At 44.7% G+C, this 20,299-nt stretch overlaps 1 protein-coding gene across 25 annotated transcripts in view; it reads right to left on the reverse strand.

Moving 5' to 3' along the window:
* LOC120998305 (gastrula zinc finger protein XlCGF26.1-like) overlaps positions 1-20,299 on the reverse strand; it is a 4,064,644-nt gene that overhangs the window by 2,314,451 nt on the left and 1,729,894 nt on the right. The window contains exons 5-6 of one of the 25 annotated variants that reach the window (XM_040428963.1): positions 20,047-20,167; positions 14,646-16,135 (exon numbers count right to left, since the gene is read on the reverse strand). The exons of the other annotated variants lie outside the window; for them this stretch is intronic. Of the exons in view, the coding sequence (XP_040284897.1) occupies positions 14,739-16,135; positions 20,047-20,167 (1,518 nt within the window). The 3' untranslated portion in view covers positions 14,646-14,738. Of the gene's footprint in view, positions 1-14,645; positions 16,136-20,046; positions 20,168-20,299 lie in introns of those variants that run through there. 25 annotated transcript variants of the gene reach the window in all.

Raw genomic sequence — 20,299 nt, forward strand, 5'->3', positions numbered from 1 at the left:
CGTATGTTTTTTACAGATCCACGGATACATGGATCGGATACGCAAAACACATACGGACATCTGAATGGAGCCTTACAGGGGAGTGATCAATGACAGGGGGGTGATCAGGGAGTCTATATGGGGTGATCACCCTCCTGTCATTGATCACCCCCCTGTAGGGCTCCATTCAGACATCCGTATGTGTTTTGCGGATCCGATCCATGTATCCTTGGATCCGTAAAAAACATACGGACCTCTGAATGGAGCCAGCCTTACAAGGGGGTGATCAATGACAGGGGGGTGATCAGGGAGTCTATATGGGGTGATCACCCTCCTGTAAGGCTCCATTCAGACGTCCGTATGTGTTTTGCGGATCCGATCCATGTATCCGTGGATACGTAAAAAACATTTGGCCGACTGAATGGAGCCTTACAGGGGGGTGATCAATGACAGGGGGGTGATCAGGGAGTCTATATGGGGTGATCACCCTCCTGTCATTGATCACCCCCCTGTAAGGCTCCATTCAGACGGCCAAATGTTTTTTACGTATCCACGGATACATGGATCGGATCCGCAAAACACATCCATTCAGACGTCCGTATGTGTTTTGCGGATCCGATCCATGTATCCGTAAAAAACATACGGACGTCTGAATGGAGCCTTACAAGGGGGTGATCAATGACAGGGGGGTGATCAAGGAGTCTATATGGGGTGATCAGGGGTTAATAAGTGACGGGGGGGGGGGTGTAGTGTAGTGGTGTTTGGTGCTACTTATTACTGAGCTGCCTGTGTCCTCTGGTGGTCGATCCAAGCAAAAGGGACCACCAGAGGACCAGGTAGCAGGTATATTAGACGCTGTTATCAAAACAGCGTCTAATATACCTGTTAGGGGTTAAAAAAATCGCATCTCCAGCCTGCCAGCGAACGATCGCCGCTGGCAGGCTGGAGATCCACTCGCTTACCTTCCGATCCTGTGAACGCACGCGCCTGTGTGCGCGTGTTCACAGGAAATCTCGCGTCTCACGAGATGACGCGTATATGCGTGACTCTGCGCAGGGCTGCCGCCTCCGGAACGCGATCCTGCGGTCCGGAGGCGGTTAAGGATGAAGGCCTTACCCATTCCTTAATTGCTAAAACCTTACCAGGATCCATCTTAAAGGCGTGAGGAGTCAAAACATGCCCTAGAAACAGTATCTCCTGTACACCAAAGACACATTTCTCTTGCTTAGCGGATAGCTGGTTCTCTCTCAACACCTGTAATACTTGTTTGACATGAGACACATGAGATTCGAAATCAGGAGAGAATATCAAAATGTCGTCAAGATAGACAATAATAAATTTACCTAAGAACTCCCTGAGAATATCGTTCATTACGTTTTGGAACACAGCTGGGGCAATGCTGAGTCCAAAAGGCATCACCTGATATTCAAAGTGTCCTATCGGAGTATTGAATGCTGTCTTCCATTCGTCTCCCTCCTCGGATTAGATTGTATGCCCCTTTCAGGTCAATCTTGGAAAACCAGGTTGCCCCCAGAACCTGGTTAAATAAATCCGGAATCAATGGGAGAGAGTATCTATTTTGGACAGTGATCTTATTTAATCTCCGGTAATCAATACAAGGCCTAAGACCACCAGCCTTCTTTTTAACAAAGAAAAACCCTGCTCCCATAGGAGAGACTGAAGGTCTAATATGCCCTTTAGCAAGGCTCTCCTTAATATAATCTTCCAAAGCCTTGTGTTTGGGCCCTGAAAGATTATAAATTCGCCCTTTAGGAAATTCGCCACCCTCTATTAGCTCTATGGCGCAATCATAAGGTCTATGGGGGGGTAGAACCTCTGGAGAAGGGGGTGAGAATACATCAGAAAATTCTTTAATAACTGAGGGTAATGTATTAGACCTTACTGAAACCCCAGCCTGGACCACGGACAGGCATGAGTCACACTTAGGTCCCCATTTCACCAACTCTCCTTTGGACCAATCAATTGTGGAGTTAAGTAAACAGAGGCAAGGCAACCCTAGTACCACCTCAACCGGTAGGTTCTCCAGGACTAAAAGAGAACATTTCTCAGAGTGGCACACACCCACGGTCAGAGAAATTTCAGAGGTACATGACCTCACCGTACCACCCATCAGGGGAGTAGCATCAATAGCCATGACATGGATAGGTGTAGGTAAAGCAAACATTGGAATACCCAATTTACTAGCAAATTCAAAGTCAATAAAGCTGGCCGCTGAACCGGAATCAATAAAGGCCTTACCCGGCCACTTATTAACCCCCAGAGAAATTGTTATGGGTACCAAAAGCTTATATTTAGAAAAATCAGGGTGTACCTGGTCTTTAGGTTGTCTTGCCTTAGGAGAATTGTCAGAGAGGACCCTCTTAGGACACTTGTTGATCCAATGGCCAGGATCTCCACAGTAGAAGCACTCTCCGCGTCTGCGACGAAGATTACCCCGGGTCATGCCAACCTGCATGGGTTCCTCAGTGGAGACCTCAGTGTTGTCCCTGGAAAAGGCCTCTGGCTGGACCACCATCTGAGAACAGACCTGTCGTTCTTGTCGTCTCTCTCTAACTCGTCGGTCAAGTCGGACAACTAGGGTCATCATCTCCTCTAAGGTCTCTGGAATTTGATAACTGACTAATAGATCTTTTAAATTATCAGACAGACCAGACCTAAACTGACTCTTCAGGGCTGGTTCATTCCATCCTGAGGGGACACATCACCGTCTGAATTGGGTGCAATACTCCTCCGCAGGGAGATGGCCCTGAACCAGTGCCCTAAGAGCCGTCTCGGCTACCAGGGCCCTGTCTGGTTCGTCATAGAGGATACCCAGGGCCTGAAAAAACCCCTCCACAGAAGTCAGACAACTGGCCCCAGGAGGTAACGAGAATGCCCAGTCCTGGGGATCACCCTTTAGTAGAGAAATGATAATCCCCACGCGTTGGCTCTCGGGACCGGAGGACACGGGGCGTAAACGGAAGTAGAGTTTGCAAGTCTCCTTAAAGGAGAGAAACCTCTTCCGGTCTCCAGAAAAGGGTTCTGGGAGCTTGATCTGGGGTTCAAAATGTGGACTGGACGGCTGAGGAGTGGACGAACCTTGCCCTAACTCAAAAGAACGGAGTTTCTCTCCTAGCTCCTGCACCACCTGTGTCAAGCTAGAGACATGGTCAGTCAGGGTAATAAGAGGATTCATGATACAGTGGTTATTGGGCCTGTTAATCTGTAACGGTCACGTCCACACACACACAGGGGGAAGGATAGTGACCACTGCGCTCCACCCTCACCCCTGGCCCTGCCTACTTGCAGGGGACAGGGGACAACTGGACGACAACCCCTAACTTAGGATATGTGCAGGGAAGACAGACAAGACAAAATACGGAACATGAACGGACCGGGTCAGAACCAAGAGAGCTACGCAGTACAAAGGATTAAGCAAAGAATGGTCAGGAGAAGCCGGGGTCAAATACCAGGAGAGCAGAGAAGTACACGAGGAGTCCAAAGAGAGTAGTCAGGTGGGAGCCGAGGTCACAATACCAGGACGGAAGCGCAGTACAGGAGGAGCAGGCAAAGGATCGTCAGGGAACAGGATCAGGTAAGTATTCAGTAGTCCAACAAATACCCAGGAACCTAGAAATTAACAGACAACCTGTGGCCAGCAGGCTGCCTGTATTTATAGTGGGGAGTGAGGGTCATGTGACGTGGCCAGCGTCACATGACCGACAGACCAACCAGTCGAGCACCGAGTGATCAGCTCGGCGCTCAAGGCAGACTTAGGAGCAGGGAGCCACCCAGCTAGTAAAGCCGCCCTGGGAATGAGGTCAAACACAGATCCTCATTCCCAAAGCTAAGCAACAGGTCTGCGGGCAATGGGGGACCGAGTGCACCTTCGGAACCCCGTGACAGATTTGCCACCACAGAGTCCAGACCTTAACCCCATTGAGAATCTTTGGGATGTGCTGGAGAAGGCTTTGCGCAGCGGTCAGACAGTACCATCATCAATGCAAGATCTTGGTGAAAAATTACTGCAACACTGGATGGAAATAAATCTTGTGACATTGCAGAAGTTTATTGAAACAATGCCACAGCGAATGCGTGCCGTAATCAAAGCTAAAGGAGGTCCAACGAAATATTAGCGTGTGTTACCATTTTTTTGGGGGACAGGCAGTGTATAATACAGATAGTTAGTGGGAGATAGTCAGTGTAGGTTAGATAGTGATATAGTGTAGCTGATAGGTTCTGCTGTCCATACATACATGCTACATACATAGTGCTGTTTTGTCACAAGTTCACAACAATACTTAGTGCACCAATCAAAATTTTTAAATGTGAAGTTGCACGTATTGCGCCAAAATAGTTGCAGAATTATTGCCGATTTCAAAATCGCGAATATATTAGAGCACTCTATCTGCATATAAAGCTATTGTAATGTTCTGCCGTGCCAACCATATTCTCCAGTCTCAGGAAACTTCTAGCAGCTTGAAAAATTTAGCTATAGTGACCCACGCCTGTATTTCGCGCGCATTACGCGAATATTACATTGCCGATTTTTCGCGATTAAGAAAATAATCTCGAATTCGTGAATATATGACTAATATTCTACCAAATATTCGTGAAATATCGCGAATTCGAATATTGCCCCTGCCACTCATCACTATTGAAGAGGAGTGGACCAACATTCCACAGGCCACAATCAACAACCTGATCAACTCTATGCGATGGAGATGTGTTGCACTGCATGAGGCAAATGGTGGCCACACCAGATACTGACTGGTTTTGTGACCCCCCCAGTAATGCAAAACTGTGCACATTTCAGAGTGGCCTTTTATTGTGGGCAGTCTAAGGCTACTTTCACACTAGCGTTCGGAGCGGATCCGTCTGATGTTTGCATCCGTTCAGAGCGGATCCGTCTGCATTAAAACTTAGAAAATTTTCTAAGTATGAAAGTTGTCTGAGCGGATCCGTTCAGACTTTACATTGTAAGTCAATGGGGAACGGATCCGCTTGAAGATTGAGCCATATGGTGTCATCTTCAAGCGGATCCGTCCCTATTGACTTCCTTTATAAGTCTGGACGGATCCGCTCGCCTCCGCACGGCCAGGCGGACACCCGAACGCTGCAAGCAGCGTTCAGGTGTCCGCTCACTGAGCGGAGCGGAGGCTGAGCGCTGGCAGGCGGATGCATTCTGAGCGGATCCGCCTCTATTGAGAATGCATTGCGGCCGGGCGGCTGCGTTCAGGACCGCTCGTGAGCCCCTTCAAACGGAGCTCACGAGCGGACACCTGAAGGCTAGTGTGAAACTAGCCTAAGGCACACCTGTGCAATATTCATGCTGTCTAATCAGCACCTTGATATGCCACACCTGTGAGGTGGGATGTATTATCTCGGCAAAGAAAAAAGTGCTCACTGACACAGATTTAGACAGATTTGTGAACAATATTTAAGAGTAATGGGTCTTTTGTGTATGTAGAAAATGTTTCAGATCTTTGAGTTCAGATCATGCAAAATGGGAGCAAAACCGAAAGTGTTGTGTCTATATTTTGTTCAGTGTGTATATATATATAAATACAGGGGCATACATACATATCTATATACACACACATACAACCTGGGGGCATATATAAGTATATATACAGACATATATATACTTATACATACATCCCTATACTGGACACATTGGGGTATATATATATATATATACACACTGCTCAAAAAAATAAAGGGAACACTTAAACAACACAATGTAACTCCAAGTCAATCACACTTCTGTGAAATCAAACTGTCCACTTAGGAAGCAACACTGAGTGACAATCAATTTCACATGCTGTTGTGCAAATGGGATAGACAACAGGTGGAAATTATAGGCAATTAGCAAGACACCCCCAATAAAGGAGTGGTTCTGCAGGTGGTGACCACAGTCCACTTCTCAGTTCCTATGCTTCCTGGCTGATGTTTTGGTCACTTTTGAATGCTGGCGGTGCTTTCACTCTAGTGGTAGCATGAGACGGAGTCTACAACCCACCCAAGTGGCTCAGGTAGTGCAGCTTATCCAGGATGGCACATCAATGCGAGCTGTGGCAAGAAGGTTTTCTGTGTCTGTCAGCGTAGTGTCCAGAGCATGGAGGCGCTACCAGGAGACAGGCCAGTACATCAGGAGACGTGGAGGAGGCCGTAGGAGGGCAACAACCCAGCAGCAGGACCGCTACCTCCGCCATTGTGCAAGGAGGAACAGGAGGAGCACTGCCAGAGCCCTGCAAAATGACCTCCAGCAGGCCACAAATGTGCATGTGTCTGCTCAAACAGTCAGAAACAGACTCTATGAGGGTGATATGAGGGCCAGACGTCCACAGGTGGGGGTTGTGCTTACAGCCCAACACCGTGCAGGACGTTTGGCATTTGCCAGAGAACACCAAGATTGGCAAATTCGCCACTGGCGCCCTGTGCTCTTCACAGATGAAAGCAGCTTCACACTGAGCACATGTGACAGACGTGACAGAGTCTGGAGACGCCGTGGAGAACGTTCTGCTGCCTGCAACATCCTCCAGCATGACTGGTTTGGCATTGGGTCAGTATGGTGTGGGGTGGCATTTCTTTGGAGGGCCGCACAGCCCTCCATGGGCTCGCCAGAGGTAGCCTGACTGCCATTAGGTACCGAGATGAGATCCTCAGACCCCTTGTGAGACCATATGCTGGTGCGGTTGGCCCTGGGTTCCTCCTAATGCAAGACAATGCTAGACCTCATGTGGCTGGAGTGTGTCAGCAGTTCCTGCAAGACGAAGGCATTGATGCTATGGACTGGCCCGCCCGTTCCCCAGACCTGAATCCAATTGAGCACATCTGGGACATCATGTCTCGCTCTATCCACCAACGTCACGTTGCACCACAGACTGTCCAGGAGTTGGCAGATGCTTTAGTCCAGGTCTGGGAGGAGATCCCTCAGGAGACCGTCCGCCACCTCATCAGGAGCATGCACAGGCGTTGTAGGGAGGTCATACAGGCACGTGGAGGCCACACACACTACTGAGCCTCATTTTGACTTGTTTTAAGGACATTACATCAAAGTTGGATCAGCCTGTAGTGTGTTTTTCCACTTTAATTTTGAGTGTGACTCCAAATCCAGACCTCCATGGGTTGAAAAATTAGATTTCCATTTTTTTATTTTTGTGTGATTTAGTTGTCAGCACATTCAACTATGTAAAGAACATAGTATTTCAGAAGAATATTTAATTAACTCAGATCTAGGATGTGTTATTTTTGTGTTCCCTTTATTTTTTTGAGCAGTGTATATATATATATATATATATATATACACACACACATTTCCTGGACGTCCTATGGCAGCACAGAATGGGTTAACTCGATTGACCCCTACTCAAAGCAGAAGACATGTTACTCAGCAATATTAATTAAATATGCAAACAATCAATCACTTTGGCCGATCCCCTTTTGGTGCCTACAAAGGGCTGCACACAAGACAAGACCATGTATTATTTTTTTCTTCTCCTCAAGCAGTGACATGGATTTAGGTGGCCTAGCGGTGTCGCTAGTCCCTCATGGCAGGGCAAAACTTTATATAAAGCGTGCTGGTATACAAGAGGTGCTCTTGTCCCTCAGCCAAAACCTACCCTGCCTTCTGTGAGCTGGTGCTTCGGGTTGCAAGGTTTCAGTGGGTGACAAAGAGGTCTGGTAAGTTACTCTAGTCACCCGCCCACTCTGTGTTCTGTGCAGTAGAGTGAGACCAGCCACGCTGACGCCTTGGCTCTCGTGAGATTCCAGGCATAAATCTTTTAAATTGCAGCGCATGCTCATTTGGCGTACGCTCTGCCGGGCAGCAGCTTCCTCTAGTGCAAGAAGTATTGTTGCATGGTGACATCTGGCTAACCTCATTTAGGGGTTAGAAGGTTAATTTAACTAATTCTGTTTCTGTCTGCAGAATGAATTCCCATAAGAGGAAACGCAAGTCCAGATACAAAGTGTGTTCAACCTGCCAGCAGCCCCTACCTGATGATATTGAAGGGAGCATATGTCTGAACTCCCAACCAGCTAAATTATCGTCAGCTTTTCAAACCTAGGCCTCCTCATTTATGGACTAGTTCAAGTCTCAGATTACAGAGACATTGCAGAATCTGCTTCCAGTGCAAACGGCTAAGAAAGCTAAAAGAATGCACAGAGAAACTACACCACAATTTGTATAGACTGCCTCTGATTCTGACAGCACTGAGGAAGGTATATCTTCAGACGATTCATCTATAAGGTCCTCTGAGGACCTGTACCTGTTCCATAGTGACAGAGTCTCCTCTCTTATGACAGCGGTTAAACAGACTGTGGAATCGGAAAGGAACACAGAAAATAAATCTAAAAAAGAGCAACTCTTTTATTGACTGGCAACTAAGGGCACATACTTCCCTTCTCATCCTGTGCTCAAAGAGTGCCTGGATAGTGAGTGGCCAAAACCAGATAAAGAAATCTCCAGTTGGGAAGCACCGCCTAAGGTAGATTTGGCAGTCGCCAGGCTCTCTAAAAGATCTGGGTTTCCTTCTCAGGATTCCTCTCTGCTTGAAGAGCCTTTAGACAGAAAGCGAGATTATGTGGCCACAACGTCATCTGCGCACAATGCATTGTTCTGAGCTCCAGTAGCAAGAGCCCTAAGCATCTGGCTTAGTCAACTGACAAATACTCTACGAGAAGGGGTTCCTAGAGAAGAAATGGAAAATCTTCCTATCATGAATTCTGTAGCAGATTTTCTGTGCGATTCTCAAGTGGATGCACTGAAGCTCTCCTCCAGATCCATGGTTCTGTCAACAGCAGCCAGAAGAGCGTTGTGGATCAAACAGTGGTCTAGAGATGTACCATGGAAGTATCACTTCTGTGCTTTGCCCTTTCAGACAGCTTCACTGTTTGGTCAACAGCTGGAAGACATACTGAAGAACCTGTGAAGGCAAGGATATCTCATTTCCACAGCCTAAGAGACCAACTAAGCTTTTTCGGGTCCAAAAGAAAAGATCTCCAAAGTTTAGAGGAAGATTTACTGAAAGGAACCAGTTCAGACGGAAACCAAGCTCAGACAATAAAAAGAAGATCACTAGTCAAAAGTCCTCTGATTTATGACGCCAGAATGATTAATCCTCTGATTAATGAATCCTCCAGTTGGTGGCAGATTATCAGCATTTGCTACTGTTTGGTCTTCAACATCACCAGACTCTTGGGTGTTCTCTATAATAAAGAGAGGTTATTCTTTGGAACTGACACAAGCACCCAAAGACCATTTTTTTTTTTTTAACAGAGGAGGGAATCAAATTCTTCTGCAACTATTAGAAGAATTCATAGCCAAAAACGTCCTATAATCCGTTCCTCCTGCAGAAAAAGGAAGGGGTGTCTACTCTTATATTTTTGTAGTCCCAAAAACAGGAGGAAAATGGCGCTTAGTGAAAAAATCTTACTTATTTAAACAGATATTTAAACAAAAAAAGTTCAGAATGGAGAACGTCAATTCAGTTATAGCACTCCTGCAAGAAGGCAATTTTATGTCAATAGATTTGAGAGACGCCTATCTCCATATTCCAGCCTAGAGGAAGTTTCTAAGAAAAGCAATACAGATGCCCTCTCATGTTCTTTACCTTCAGTTTACGTGCCTTCCCTTTAAAATCTCAGCAGCCCCACGTGCGTTCACGAAGGTTATCGTGGTTATTACAACGGCACTCAGATTACAGGGGATATTCATGGTTCCATACTTGGACGACGGGTTAGTCAAAGCCTCCTCAGAACAACAATTAAAGGTTCATCTACAAGTGACTCTGGAGCTGCTTGCCATGCACGGTTTTCTGATCAACTTAGAGAAATCAAGTCTCAATCCATCCAATCATCTTCAGTGTCTGGGATTCATCATCGACACCAGACGAATGACGATCACTCTATCAGACGACAGAATTCTGAAGATTGTCCAAGGAGTCTACCATCTGATGAAGAACTCACGATTCTCCATCAGGACAGTGATCAAGGTACTGGGGTCTCTAACCTCAGCTATAGATGGAGTTTCCTGGGCGAGAGCTCATTTTCGTCATCTACAAACAAATATTTTGGACTTCTGGGACAGGAATCCTCTCTCATTAGTCAGATTCTTGAGAATTTACCCTTCAACAAAAGTATATCTAAAGTGGTGGCTGAATATTCTTCGGCTGAAAAAGGGGAGATCTCCGACAGCTCAATCAACACTGGTTCTCACGTCGGATGCATCAAATTGGGTCTGGGAGTGCCCATGTAGAAGGTAAATGGTCTCAAGGCAAGTGATCCTGGGAAGAAAGAACTCTCTCCTCCAACATGAAAGAGTTGAGGGCCATCAAGTTGGCATTGCGTCATTTCCAGTCTACCGTCTTTCAGAAAAATGTACTAGTTCAGTCAGACAACTTGTCAGCAGTGTATTATATCAACAAGCAGGGAGGGAGCAGAAGTCCATCTCTGTCCAGAGAATGTCGCCAAATTTTGTGTGGTCAGAAAAATATCTCCACAGCCTAACAGCAGTCCACATTCGGGGAACAGAGAACATTGCGCAGATTGGCTGAGCCGAAATGCAGTACATCCTGCCAAGTGGAGTCTCAGCAAGAAGGTATTTTTTCAGATCACCCAGAAGATGGGAATTCCAGATATAGATGTTATGGCGACCAGGGAGACTGCCAAGACAACCAAATTTTGCTCCCTCTACAAACAGGATCGTCTCTGGGCTCTAGACGGTCAATCCATTTCATGGAAGAACATGCTGATATATGCTTTTCCTCCCATTCCTCTCATCATGAGGACTTTGAAGAAGATCATGGTCGAGAAGGCAGAAGCAATTGTGGTGATGCCGTTTTGGCCCAGGAGGGCCTGGCTTCTGCTCGCGTTGTTGCTTTTGAGAGGCAGATATTGGAAACTTCCACTGCACCAGGATCTTCTATCCCAAACTCATCTGTACCATCCAGAATTGTCCAGACTCCATTTAATGGCTTGGAAAATGAGCGGACAGAACTCACGAGCCAGGGCCTCTCCAATGCTGTCATAGATATAATCATGTCCTCCAAGAGACTATCTACAATGAAAACCTATTCAAGAGTTTAGAGAATTTATTTGAAGTGGTGTTCCAATCATGCAGAACATGACACTCTGGTGGAGGTTCTTAAGTTTTAACAGGAAGGCTTTAACAAGGGTCTAAAGTATAACACATTAAAAGTTCACTTCATAGCCATTAATGGTAGATAGGTTTTTTAAAGCATAGAAGAACCAAAGACCAGTATTTCATCCTCCAGTTCCCACATGGGACCTGGCAATCATTCTTAAGCAACTTACCTTGCCACCCTTCGAACTTCTGGAAATGGCCTCTATAACATATATATCCTTTAAGACTCTCTTTCTTGTTGCTATTACATCTGCGAAAAGAGTGGGAGAACTGCAAGCCTTGTTCTTCAGAGAGCCTTATCTCAGAGATTTCTCTGACCGCTGTAGAGGACGCCAAGGTTGGGTCCTCAGTGACAGATATATATCGCCACTATTTGGGTTGTGGTGCCTCTAAGAAAGCGCTGCTAGTCAGGAGGCTCACCCTTGGAGGGTGGGGAGATTCCGGTAAAATATTGAAAATGGGAGAGGACAGAATAGCAGTTCTCTCTGTGTTATAAGAGGACATTTGGGATCCGGAATTTTGGCGTTCCCGAAGTGACATTCGGGCGGGAAGGGGTCTCCACTCCTCACTGCCTGGGATCTGGTACCCACAGGGCTAACTCACTCTCCTGATAAGAGGAAAAGGAAGTGAGTGAGGGAGTGTTGGGGTGGTGTGGTGGACACACTGCTGTGGGTGGCTATGAGCAGAGCTGGAATCTGAGGACACGTATAAAGTTTGGCAGGAAAGCTAACTGAAAACTATCACGGACAAAAAAAAAAACCTGGGTAAAAATACCTTTATTTTGAATGGCCTGTTCTACTGTTTATGTTATGCTGAACTAAGCAGACTTTAAGTTGGGTTTGTTTTGACTTGGCTGCTGGGAGCTGTACCTATTTTCGGGTTTTTGGAAAAATAAACGTCTGTTTTCTTTGACCCTGGGCTGGCTTATGCACCTGGTTTATTAGAGCGATCTTCCCCATATTACACGGACTAGTTCTTAGATTCCTCCCAGGTTTTCTACCGAAAGTTAATTCTGCAATTAATCTGAATCAAGAAATAGTACTACCAGTATTTAGAGATAATCCTGAAGACTCTCAAGAACAGTCTTTACATTTGCTGGACGTAAGAAGAGTGGTCCTCTTTTATATTGAAGCATCAAAACAATTCAGAAGGGACAAAAACCTCTTCCTCCAGTTTGCAGGCCTGAATAAGGGTAAGAAGGCCTCAAAAGCTTCACTGTCCAGGTGGATTAAAAATGTCATCTCCGACGCATATCAACTGGATGGTCGGGATGCTCCTTTTCCTTTTAAAGCGCACTCTACGCGCTGAACGTCAACCTCAAGGGCAGAATTGGCACAAATTCCACTGGATCTAATTTGTAAAGCTGCCTCATGATCCTCAGCTTCTACGTTTGTAAAACACTACAGACTGAACGTCTCAGCAGTAGAGGGGTCAGCCTTTGGCAAAAGAGTGATTGAGGAAGCAGTTGGTGTATAACCCTCCCTTGATTTTTTTTCTATTGCTACAGAACTCCCATTGTGTGCTGATGTAGTATATATATATGTAATAACATTTACTCACCAAAATTTTTATTTCCTGGAGTCCGTAGGCAGCACAACTTCCCTCCCTTAATAAATATATGTTATTGCTGCAGATAATACATGGTCTTGTCTTGTGTGCAACCCTTTATAGGCACCAAAAGGGGATGGGCCAAAGTGATTGATTGTTTGCATACTTAATATTGTTGATTAACATGTTTTCTGCTTTGAGTAGGGGTCAATCAAGTTAACCCATTGTGTGCTGCCAGGAAATGAAAATTTCGGTGAGTCAATTTTATTACACATATACACTTACCTAAAGAATTATTAGGAACACCATACTAATACGGTGTTGGACCCCCTTTTGCCTTCAGAACTGCCTTAATTCTACGTGGCATTGATTCCACAAGGTGCTGATAGCATTCTTTAGAAATGTTGGCCCATATTGATAGGATAGCATCTTGCAGTTGATGGAGATTTGAGGGATGCACATCCAGGGCACGAAGCTCCTGTTCCACCACATCCCAAAGATGCTCTATTGGGTTGAGATCTGGTGACTGTGGGGGCCATTTTAGTACAGTGAACTCATTGTCATGTTCAAGAAACCAATTTGAAATAATTTGAGCTTTGTGACATGGTGCATTATCCTGCTGGAAGTATCCATCAGATGATGGATACATGTTCTCATTCTGTTTACGCCAAATTCGGACTCTACCATTTGAATGTCTCAACAGAAATCGAGACTCATCAGACCAGGCAACATTTTTCCAGTCTTCAACAGTCCAATTTTGGTGAGCTCGTGCAAATTGTGGCCTCTTTTTCCTATTTGTAGTGGGGTCTTCTGCTGTTGTAGCCCATCCGCCTCAAGGTTGTGCGTGTTGTGGCTTCACAAATGCTTTGCTGCATACCTCGGTTGTAACGAGTGGTTATTTCAGTCAACGTTGCTCTTCTATCAGCTTGAATCAGTCGGCCCATTCTCCTCTGACCTCTAGCATCCACAAGGCATTTTCGCCCACAGTACTGCCGCATACTGATGTTTTTCCCTTTTCACACCATTCTTTGTAAACCCTAGAAATGGTTGTGCGTGAAAATCCCAGTAACTGAGCAGATTGTGAAATACTCAGACCGGCCCGTCTGGCACCAACAACCATGCCACGCTCAAAATTGCTTAAATCACCTTTCTTTCCCATTCTAACATTCAGTTTGGAGTTCAGGAGATTGTCTTGACCAGGACCACACCCCTAAATGCATTGAAGCAACTGCCATGTGATTGGTTGACTAGATAGTTGCATTAATGAGAAATAGAACAGGTGTTCCTAATAATTCTTTAGGTGAGTGTATATATATACACATAAGTTCATCTATTTTCCTAGTAGTTTGCCCACTATAAAGATGGCACTCGCTGTTGATGGACACATGTGATGGCGGCGCATGAAGGGAGGAAGACGCCAAGGTCTCAGCGCGTCTCACATGTGCCCGTCGTGTAGCGCATGGACTATTGTTCAGCTTCTGGTATGACCATGATACTCCTTCAATGTATTTTGTGGCCAAGAGATTTTTAATAACCTTACTTGTGAGCACTCTGCACTTTATATGTTATATATGTACACATGAATTATGTACATTAATGTATCATGGACAAGATAACACTATATTATGGAATTATGACACAAGAAGAATATGGTTGATGTTACTTTGGTGTTTAATCATGGTTATATGCACTATATTCCTGGAGGATAACACTCTAAATGAGGGATTTATCATCAAGACATGCACTTTTAAGGTTTATTGATTTGTAATTAATTAATCATGTTGTGTATAAATTTTTGCACTCTTCACTTTATAATTCACTTGTCTTGAGGAAGGTTCTGTGAAAGGACTGAAATTTCGCTGCTGTGACTTTTGTAAATAAAGGCAATTTTTTTTCACTATCTACAGGAGTGCCGTGGATTTCTTCAGTGTATAAATACACCCTTGATCAAGGGTTAAACACATGCTGCCACATTTTTCAACTCTAGTTATATACATACATATACAGACACCTGGCACTTCCCTCTACAGTAAGACATTTTTCTTAATTCTCATGTAGAACATTACATCTTCTCTCCTGAGTGGCTTCTTTCATGAGCAACAAGGATTAATTTATTTGTAAAACATTTGCCACATTCTGAACATGAATACGGCTTCTCCCCTGTGTGAATTCTCTGGTGATCCTTAAGATTGGTTTTGGCGACAAAACATTTTCCACATTCTGAACATGAATAGGGCTTCTCTCCTGTGTGATATCTCTCATGTGTAACAAGATAGGATTTGTTTGTAAAACATTTCCCACATTCTGAACATGAATAGGGTTTCTCTCCTGTGTGATATCTCTCATGTGTAACAAGATATGATTTGTTTGTAAAACATTTCCCACATTCTGAACATGAATAGGGCTTCTCTCCTGTGTGAATTCTCTCATGTGTAATAAGATTTGATTTGTTTGTAAAACATTTCCCACATTCTGAACATGAATAGGGCTTCTCTCCTGTGTGAATTCTCTGGTGTTTAATAAGATTTGATTTATTTGAAATACATTTTCCACATTCTGAACAAGAAAATGTTTTATCTCCTGTGTGAATTCTCTCATGTTTAACAATGCTTGATTTATCTGTAAAGCACTTCCCACATTGTGAACATGAATACGGCTTCTCTCCTGTGTGAATTCTCTCATGTGTAATAAGATTTGATTTATATGAAAAACATTTTCCACATTCTGAACATGAAAATTGTTTATCTCCTGTGTGACTTCTCTTATGTGTAACAAGAAATGATTTGTTTGTAAAACATTTCCCACATTCTGAACATGAAAATTGTTTATCTCCTGTGTGAATTCTCTCATGTTTAACAATGCTTGATTTATCTGTAAAGCACTTCCCACATTGTGAACATGAATACGGCTTCTCTCCTGTGTGAATTCTCTCATGTGTAATAAGACTTGCTTTATCTGTAAAGCATTTTCCACATACTGAACATGAATATGGTTTCTCTCCTGTGTGAATTTGTTCATGTGTAACAAGACTTGATTTATCTGAAAAACATTTTCCACACAGTGAACATGAATATGGCTTCTCCCCTGTGTGAATTCCCCCGTGTGTAACAAGATGTGATTTCCTTGTAAAAAATTTCCCACATTCTCTAGATGAACATGGCTTTTCTCCTGTGTGACTTCTTTGGTGTATAAAAAGACCTGAGTTATGTGTAAACTGTTTCCCACAGTCACTGCACTGAAACCTCTTACCCCCTTTCTGCCCAGTACTTGTGGTAACAATCTGTGATCGGGCAGGAGCAGGTTCCTCATGATTAGGGGGGTTATATGATAGATCTGTAGTGTGAAGTCCTGAATGTACATTACAAGTAATGAAGTCTTCTGAAGAGCGCTGTCCGATATCTTCTACTTTATAATCTTGTGATAACATCATGTTTCCATCAGACTTCTTACTGGGATATTCTGTTAGGATTAAAATTAGATTTCATGATTTCTTGTTTAAGGGGTTTTCCTATCTGAGATTTTTACAGGATACGGTCATGTCCAATAGCTGCTGCTCCCACTTCTGGGACCCACTTTTATCTCCCAAACGCTCTGTCGTGTCCAACCAAGAATGGAGAGGTGAGCATGCATGAGCATCTCTCTCCATTTACTTCAATAGCACTCCTGAAAACAGCCAAGTGCTCTGACTAAACTATTTTTGGAACTGCTATTAAATTGAAAGGAGAGAGCAGCATCCACTTCTCCATTCCCAGCTGGGTATAACGATGCCCCGTTCTGGAGATAGCAGCGGGTCACCTGCACCTATCTGACATTTATGGCACCATCTTTTAGATATGCCATAAATATCCCAGATTGGAATACCCCGTTAAAGCTACAAAACAGACTGATTTATAACGTTCCTATGGGGCTAGAAACAAACTTTATAGTTTTTATTAATATATTTTTTACACATTTTAATTTTTGACACAGTTTTTCAAGCGAAAGCCAGAAGTGGATCCATCAGGAACATTAGACAGGAAGATATTCTGTTTATTAACCAGTAGCAGTTAATAAAGTCGTATGCATTCAAAAGATATTCAATTTAAAAAAAACTATAAATCGCAAAAAAAATTAATGTGACTGTTTTCCAAATCAGCATTCCCACTGCTAAGGACTGGCAGATTTCTGATTAGACACGGAGACTTGTTGGCAATTAATGATAACCTTCAGTCAGGCAGACGTAAATTTGGAAGAGAAACAATTTATCGTTTGCCATCTGATTGCTGCACGCTATTACATGCAACAATTAAAGGGAGTCTGTCACCAGATTTTGACCTTATAGACTGCTTACATAGCGCTCTAGCATAGCAGTCTATGATTCTAATGGTACCTTTGATGTTTTCTTGTGAAGTTCCCCCAAGGCAAAAACTGACTTTTATTCATATGTAAATTAGGGCTCGCAAATGCCCAGGGGCGGCGTTCACCTCGTTGGTGCCCAGGCTGTTCTGCCTCTTTTCGTCATATCCCCGCCCCAGCCTCTTCCTCTGCCCGCCCCGCTCTTCCTTTGCGTCCTCCTTCTCTGCAGCGAGATCCCGCGCCTGCGCTATCCATAGCTTTGCCGGGGCATGTGCACTGCGATGCCCATTGTGGGCATGGCATCGCAGTAGCTACTGCGCATGCCCCGGCCAAGCAATGGAGAGCGCAGGCGCGGGATCTCGCTGCAGAGAACTTGAGAAGGAGGACGCAAAGGAAGAGCGGGGCGGGCAGAGGAAGAGGCTGGGGCGGGGATATGACAAAAAGAGGCAGAACAGCCTGGGCACCAACGAGGTGAACGCCGCCCCTGGGCACTTGCGAGCCCTAATTTACATATGAATAAAAGTCTGTTTTTGCCTTGGGGGAACTTCACAAGAAAACATCAAAGGTACCATTAGAATCATAGACTGCTATGCTAGAGCGCTATGTAAGCGGTCTATAAGGTAAAAATCTGGTGACAGACTCCCTTTAAATATTTATACAAGAACTCCCTCAATAATCGCTTTGTATAATAAGCCCTTAAGGCTTCAATCACATCTTCGTTAAAATCTCCATCGGAAGCCTATGTCGCAGACTTCGTTAAGGGTGGCTGCACACCATGTGGATTACAAGGTTATTCTGCGAGGATTTCATGCGGAAAAACCACAGCGTAATACAGGACCAGCAAAGTGAAGGAGATCTGACAAATATCATGGACACCTTGATTTTTTTCTTCCGTGTGGCAGCATGTCAATTGTTTATGCAATGCTTCACCTTCTGTAGAGGGGTTTTTCCCCATGGACTTCAATGTGGTTGTTAATATAAACAGAAAAACCACATGAAAATCTGTGGCACACAAAAATGCACCAAAACTTACATAAATAATACTAATTTATGTGCTTTTTTGGAGCAGATTTCCTGCACATAAATCCACACCGTGTGCAGGTATCCTACGCCAGACAAAATAGCTCAGCACGCTAAACTATTAGTGCAGAATAACCCTTTCAGAATCCTACAATTTTCTGTTTTTGCATTTTAATTTTCCACTCCCTGCCTTCCCATAGCCATAACCTTTTTACTTTTCCATTCACATAGCCGTATGAGGGCTTTTTTTTTTCTAGGACAAATTTTAATTTCTAAGGGCACCATTTAATGTTGCATTCGATGACCTGTTTCTTTCATTCTCCAGGTCAGAATAATTAGGCTAGTTCGCATCTACGTTGTGCTATCCAGTCTTGAGAACCAGCACAGGGTCTCAAATCCGCAGCACAACGCTTCCGTTTTGTCCCAGTTTGTTGCGTTCCCATGCCGAACATAAAATTGCTGCAAGCGTGCGGCATGGGAAACTGAAGGAGATCCAGCACCAAAAACTATGTAAGTCAATGGTGCCAGATCCGTTTTTTTCCGCTTTTTTCATTTTCGGTATAATGCAACCGAATCCATTCTGAATGGATGCACCCAGTCGTATTATCATAACAGAAGTGTTTTGCTGTGGTTTTGAGATCCCCTGCCAGATCCTAAAACTGGACAGCAAAAATGCAGATGTGAAAGTAGCCGTACAGTGATACCACATTTATGTCATTTAATGGGTTTTGTTTTTATCATGTTACCTATGAGATAAAACTGACCTGTTCTCTTCATTCTCCAGGATATAATGTACGGCGCTGTGCTTGGTAAGCTGTGAGATCTGCAGTAAGTGCCTCAGCTTCCTCAAACAGCTGATGGGCGGGGGTGCCAGGACTTTAACCCCAACCCCCGCTGGTATGATGTTTTCAGAAGACCTCTTTAAACTATAAGTCCTATGTACGTCCCAAAATGAAACCAGTGAAAAGCGCCTCTCGTTCTGTAAAGAACAAGTGACATATGGCGGCATCGACAGAAAGATGACCACGTCACACCATTTGGATGGCAGCTTCATAGATTCTTTTTCTGTTATTGTGCATGAATAGCATAAGTCAAAACTAGACATTGCTGATTCGCCCTCATCATACCGACCCACAGAATGAAGAGCTTTTTTCATTACCGCATAAAAATATCATTATATGTGGCACACCGTTCATTCTTATTGGATTGGCCGGAAGAAAAGAGAAAAAAACTGACAGCTGTAGTCCTGCAGTAAGATCTGGAGCCCCATCAGCATGGACTGTGGAGCTTATAGGGGTTCTCCACTTTGTTTAAACTGAAGATCTATCCTCTGGATAGATCATCAGCATCTGATCTGCGGGGGTCCGACACCCAGGACCCCCGCTGATCAGCTGTTTGAGAAGGCAGCGGCGCTCCAGCAGTGGCGCTCCAGCAGTGCCGCGGCCTTCTCACTGTTTACAGCAGGCCCAGTGACGTCACGACTAGTATCACTGGCCTGGGCGCGGCTAAGCTCCGTTACCTTGAATGGAGCTTAGCCCTGCCCAGGCCAGTTGATACAAGTCGTGACGTCTCTCGGCCAGCGGTAAACAGTGAGAAGGCCGCGGCGCTGCTGGAGCGCCGCTGCATTCTCAAACAGCTGATCGGCTGGGGTCCCGGGTGTCGGACCCCCGCCGATCAGAAGCCAATGATCTATCCAGAGGATAGATCATCAGTTTAAACAAAGTGCAGAACCGCTTTAAGTAGTTAAAAAGGGTTTCCTCAGACCTCAGCCATTACTGCAGCCGTTCATCGCAGCCGGTTTCCCTCAAACCTGATGCTAAGCCGAGTGTTCAGCCTGGAGCATGAGAAGATGGAGAGAAGAGCTCGGAGAGGATGTCTATGTGCAGCCACAGGTCCCTCCGCTCCTGTACATAACACAGGGGTCACTGCCCGGAGTGCTACTTTAATGGAGCTCTAAGGTGGAGCCTCACCTGAAGAAACATCCCAATTCACTTCCTCCATTCATGATCACATACCTGTGGTCACATGGACTGGAATGTCGTCCTCCACCTCCCTCTTACACGGGGGATCACCCATCATCCGCTCTTCTTCATCCTCCACTTTAATATCAGTCACATCTTCCCCCTGATTTGTCATCTGTAACAATTCAGTACAATACAGCAGACAGGTGGGAAATCTAACAGATCCACATAAAAGACCCCCACAATCTATGACCCCTCTATGACTGCAGGACCCCCCTATATAGATGTGTATAGGGCTCAGCTCCAT

The sequence above is a fragment of the Bufo bufo genome, chromosome 4 (genome assembly GCF_905171765.1).
Source record: "Bufo bufo chromosome 4, aBufBuf1.1, whole genome shotgun sequence".
NCBI classification, from domain to species: Eukaryota; Metazoa; Chordata; class Amphibia; order Anura; family Bufonidae; genus Bufo; species Bufo bufo.